Source organism: Limulus polyphemus, unplaced genomic scaffold, assembly GCF_000517525.1.
Source record: "Limulus polyphemus unplaced genomic scaffold, Limulus_polyphemus-2.1.2 Scaffold1846, whole genome shotgun sequence".
In the NCBI taxonomy this organism is placed as follows: Eukaryota; Metazoa; Arthropoda; class Merostomata; order Xiphosura; family Limulidae; genus Limulus; species Limulus polyphemus.
In genome coordinates this window covers 99,224-104,363 of record NW_013667456.1, presented here as the reverse complement: position 1 = coordinate 104,363, position 5,140 = coordinate 99,224, and the positions used below count along the sequence as shown (strand labels likewise).

General features: G+C 33.5%; 1 protein-coding gene across 4 annotated transcripts in view; it reads left to right on the top strand.

Annotated features, from left to right (window-relative positions):
* LOC106465131 (epithelial splicing regulatory protein 2-like) overlaps positions 1 to 5,140 on the top strand; it is a 68,583-nt gene that overhangs the window by 53,434 nt on the left and 10,009 nt on the right. For 2 of the 4 annotated variants that reach the window (XM_022392964.1, XM_013925330.2), the window contains exons 11-12: positions 707 to 902; positions 1,718 to 1,899. In XM_022392964.1, the coding sequence (XP_022248672.1) occupies positions 707 to 902; positions 1,718 to 1,899 (378 nt within the window). Of the gene's footprint in view, positions 1 to 706; positions 903 to 1,717; positions 1,972 to 5,140 lie in introns of all 4 variants that reach the window. The other 2 variants (XM_022392962.1, XM_013925329.2) reach the window with 1 other exon arrangement.

The window sequence follows — 5,140 nt, the reverse complement described above, 5'->3', positions numbered from 1 at the left end:
CCATCCCTTTGTGCTTGTATCTCATAACAGAACAACATTATATATATATATATATATATATATATATATATTATGCAGTGTTGGTAGGGGTAGCTCATAATTTAATGAAGGGGTGGCAAGTTATACTTTACAGATCTGCACTTTACGTTTAAAGCGACCTATTGTAACATTCGAAGATAGTTTGAAGTTAATTCTATAACTTTTGTTTTTGTTTCTAAACTGTATATGCGTGTATCTTACGATAAAAAAAGTGTTAGACTGTTGAAGTGCATCAATTATATATTGTCATTATTGACTTAATTTTTATTATAATACTGAATGGGTACATAATTACGGGTGACACTGTAGGTAGGCTTAAAGTGACTGTTTCAAAGAAGAGGTGATTTTTCACACGTATATTAGATTTACAGAATGGTCAAGATTGTACTGAATGATATGATATAAAAGTTTCTCTGCATATTTCCACTGGGATTATATTAGTGTATTGTAACTAAGTGTTATACATCAGCGTATTTCGACTGAATTTGGTATACTGTATTGTATTGTATATATTTTTGTATCTTAACTGAGGGTGATACATGCTTGAGTGTTTTAAGTAAAGGTTGATATATTTTAACCGAGAGTGATAATCGTCAGCGTATATTAATTGCAGCAGGGTTATAAACACTAGAGTGTGAACTTTTATTAAATCCTTTATTATTTATAGGGCCAGCCATCTGGCGAGGCTTTCATCCAGATGGATTCAGAACAATCAGCCTACCTGGCAGCACAGCAGCGCCACCATCGCTACATGGTCTTTGGAAAGAAACAGCGTTACATAGAAGTTTTTCAGTGTTCGGTGGATGACATGAACCTCGTCCTCACTGGTGGAATTCCTGTCCAGAGACAGCTTATTTCTCCAGGTAAGTTATGTTTGTTGGAGATACTTCTTTCACACACTCAAGTATCTCCAACAAGGACAACTTACCTAGATAAATGGGTGTGTAAAAGAAGTATCTCCAAGAAGGACAACTTACCTAGATAAACCTTTCACACACATACTCATTTATCTGGGTAAGTTGTCTTTGTTGGAGATACTTCTTTCACACACACTCATTTATCTAGGTAAGTTGTCCCTGTTGGAGATACTTCTTTCACACACACTCATTTATCTGGGTAAGTTGTCCTTGATGGAGGTGTTCTTTCTACACACATCTTATTTCTTCAGGCAAGTCATGTTTTCTGGAGGTAATTTTTGTTGGAAGTATTTTTTTCTGTACGGCGTATTTCTCCAGGGAAGTCACATATGTTAATGTTTCTTCTTTACAACTTTTGTTATTTTTCGACATTAGAACTTGTATTTTGTTTCGAAATTTCAGCAGGTTTCTATATTGGAATCTTTGCCCTGTAAATTTACACTAAAAACTATGCATCATACTTGCCATAAGTAACTAATGAAAAATGGGTATTTTATTAAAACATAAAAAAATAATGTTTTCATTTTGCTGCTTCTCCTGGAAATAACCTAAATTATTCAGTATATCTTGTGTTTAAGTACAAAATTAAATGTTTTGTATTTTTAATCTTGGTTAAAAATGAATACTTTATTTAAGATATACTTTTGATAATGTGATTAAAAAAACCCAACAACAACAAGTCATTATATAATGTGTTATTAGATATATCTCCCACAATTTACTTGATACAATTAGGGCTTTTATTGTCATTGTTATATTAGGAGGAACAATGCTGCCGCCACCTTATGGTGTATATCCTTACGTGCAGACGACTCCAGTGTTGCCGACGGTGGCTCCACTAACGCCACGAGTGCCTACCTACTACCCGCAAATTTTCTACTGGCCTTATCCGAGTCCACCTGTGTCGCCTACTACCTACTACAGTCACACTGGGCCTACCATGGTAATCATGCGCGGGCTTCCGTTTAACTCCGCTGTAGCTGACATTCTCAACTTTTTCCAGGGGTTTTCAGAGGTTAGGGGCTTTCTCGCTATTCCTTTGCTTTTTTTTTTGCCTATTGAACTACACTGTCAGCTACAAAGCTTCTTTTAACATTCTGTGAGATATAAAAGGTTCACTTGTCTTTCCATTTCCGCTAGGTGGAGGGATTCTGAAGAAACATTTTACGTTAGAAGTTGATTTATTTTGGTGGATTTCAATTTTAATGGTGTATGTCTGAAATGAAATTGCATGCGTTATCATATCGGAAGCAGTCTCAGCCAAACATTTAAAACGTCTGTGTAGGTGGTAATAAAACATTAATATATAAATATAATATATGTATGTATTAGTGAAGTATCGTGTATATACACATATATATACACAATATTATAATTTTAAGTTGTTCCAAATTTTAAAGAAATATTTTTTGGCAATGTTAAAATTTTTTGATAGGTTCCAATTTCTGGAAAATATATATTAGATTAAGTGAAGTAGATTTTAATTAATGGTTGATTAGTTAATTATAAATTTTTCTTAAACAAATTAAAAAGTATGTTCTCTGCAATATCGTTTTATTTTTCTCTTAAAGGGATTTTTAGTGTGTCTGTTAAGATATTGTTGTGAGATGTACTAGTTATGCACGAGAGAGGTTGGACATGTTTTATTCATCATTTATTTTTTCCTCGTTGTTTCATATTAATCATAAAATAGAGGCGCCACAATTTTGTAGTGTAGTACGGCTGCTCAGTGGTTATAGAGGGCTCTTTGAAAATTTTTAATTTATAGGTAGACTTATATTATAGGTGTACTTATTTCGTTAGTTTTTATAAATTTATAAAACTCGTATGCCAGAGTAACATTACCCGCCAACCAAATGAACTGTTATTCCATTTGCTAATGTAGTCGAACACGAAAATTTGAGCAATAATGTACGATTGTTTACAACTATTTTTGGAATGTGTGTTCCTTGTATGTTGTAGATTTTTTTTCTGGTTCACCAGGTTTTAAAGGTGACCACACCCAGAGCCGGATTAAGACCAGAGTTGTCCCATAAGCAACTCCACTTCTGTGGCTCCCCCTTTTTACACATTCCTCTGCTTCTTTTTTATTGTTTGCATTGAAATTTTACCAAACTTTTTACCAAAAATAATGCTTTTAAAATACTACAGTTCACTACTTAAAGTTATCTGGGAAGACTAAAAAAACAACAAACATAATAATTGTGGGTTCCGTGGGGTCATGGATAACTGCCTACTCCACCTTTTGGTTAATCCTGTCCTGACCACACCTAGTGTGGTGTTTGTTTGAATTTCGCGCAAAGCTACACGAGGGCTATCTGCGCTAGCCGTCCCTAATTTAGCAGTGTAAGACTAAAGAGAAGGAAGCTAGTCATCACCGCCTACTCATTTACCAACGCAGAGTAGGATTGACCTTCACATTATAACGCCCCCACGGCTGAAAGGGTGAGCATGTTTGGTGTGACGAGGATTCGAACCCACGACCCGCAGATTGCAAGTCGAGCGCCCTAACCACCTGGCCATGCCGAGTCCCTTGTGTAGGGTTTAGACGAGAAAGCGCTTAAGTTCATTTTAGAGTACATCATATCAGCATTCTTAGCAAACGTTTAGTTCATTGAATTTATGAACGTGGAATCTATTATTTATACAGAAAGAAGCTACACTCTTTCGATTTCGTAACATGTGAAATACAAACTTTTGCTTGAGGGCTATCTGCGCTAATTCAAACTTTTCTGAAATATGATATAAAACTCAAATATGTTTCAAAATACAAGGACCTCGACCTTCAGTGCAAGTCATATATTTTAAAAAGCTACAAAATTTTACAAACAATTGTTTCTGGTTAAGAAGTGCATTTAAATATCTGTAAAAAAATAATCGAAAATATTAGAAATAGCTTCACTGAAAACAGAAACAGAAAGCTGTATTCTTATTTTCTTAGAACAAAAAATGTATCGTAATGTGTTAAACGTCGTCTAAAAAAGTCAGACATGTTCAGTATCAGTAAAATTTAATACCAAAACTTACCTCTTTTCTTCTGAGTTTGTTAAAGTATTGATATTTCTTACGACTTTCTGTTGTTAAAGAATATCTAAATAGAGTATCAGGGTTTAAAATTGAAATATTTTTGGGTAGTTAACTGGTGTGAAATGGGTAACAAGGAAATTAAAGATGAACGCTGTTTGTCCAATGTTCTGTTAAACTACCCAAGAACTACGTATATTAATCAATAACTTGGATTAAATTATAATGATTTGTAATTAAGTTTTCGTGGGGTGTAGAGATAACAATGTTGGCATGCTTTCGAGCTCCGAGGATTTCATTAAACTATTAGATACTACAGTTAAAAATGAGAGAAGAACTAGAACAGTTTTAAGCCTACATCCGCGTTAATAGCCAGAAAAACTTGTCTGTGAGAAAATGATTTTTAAACTCTGAACATTAGGAGTTAAACACAAACTTAAAACCTAAGCGAATGAAAGAGCATCATGAACATTGTTCACATTTGTTAGGTTCTTTCTTTATTTACCAATCTCATTACCATCTCATTAGTCTAAGGTTTATCTTCCATACATCTATTTACCAATCTCATTATAATTTCATTAGTCTAAGGTTTATCTTCCATACATCTATTTACCAATCTCATTACCATTTCATTAGTCTAAGGTTTATCTTCCATACATCTATTTACCAATCTCATTACCATCTCATCAGTCTAAGGTTTATCTTCCATACTTCTATTTACCAATCTCATTACCATCTCATTAGTCTAAGGTTTATCTTCCATACATCTATTTACCAATTTCATTACCATTTCATTAGTCTCAGGTTTATCTTCCATACATCTATTTACCAATCTCATTACAATTTCATTAGTCTAAGGTTTATCTTCCATACATCTATTTCCCAATCTCATTACCATTTCATTAGTCTAAGGTTTATCTTACATATATCTATTTACCAATCTCATTACCATCTCATTAGTCTAAGGTTTATCTTCCATACAACTATTTACCAATATCATTACCATCTCATTAGTCTAAGGTTTATCTTCCATACATCTATTTTCCAATCTCATTACAATTTCATTAGTCTAAGGTTTATCTTCCATACATCTATTTACCAATCTCATTATAATTTTCATTAGTCTAGGTTTATCTTCCATACATCTATTTACCTAATCT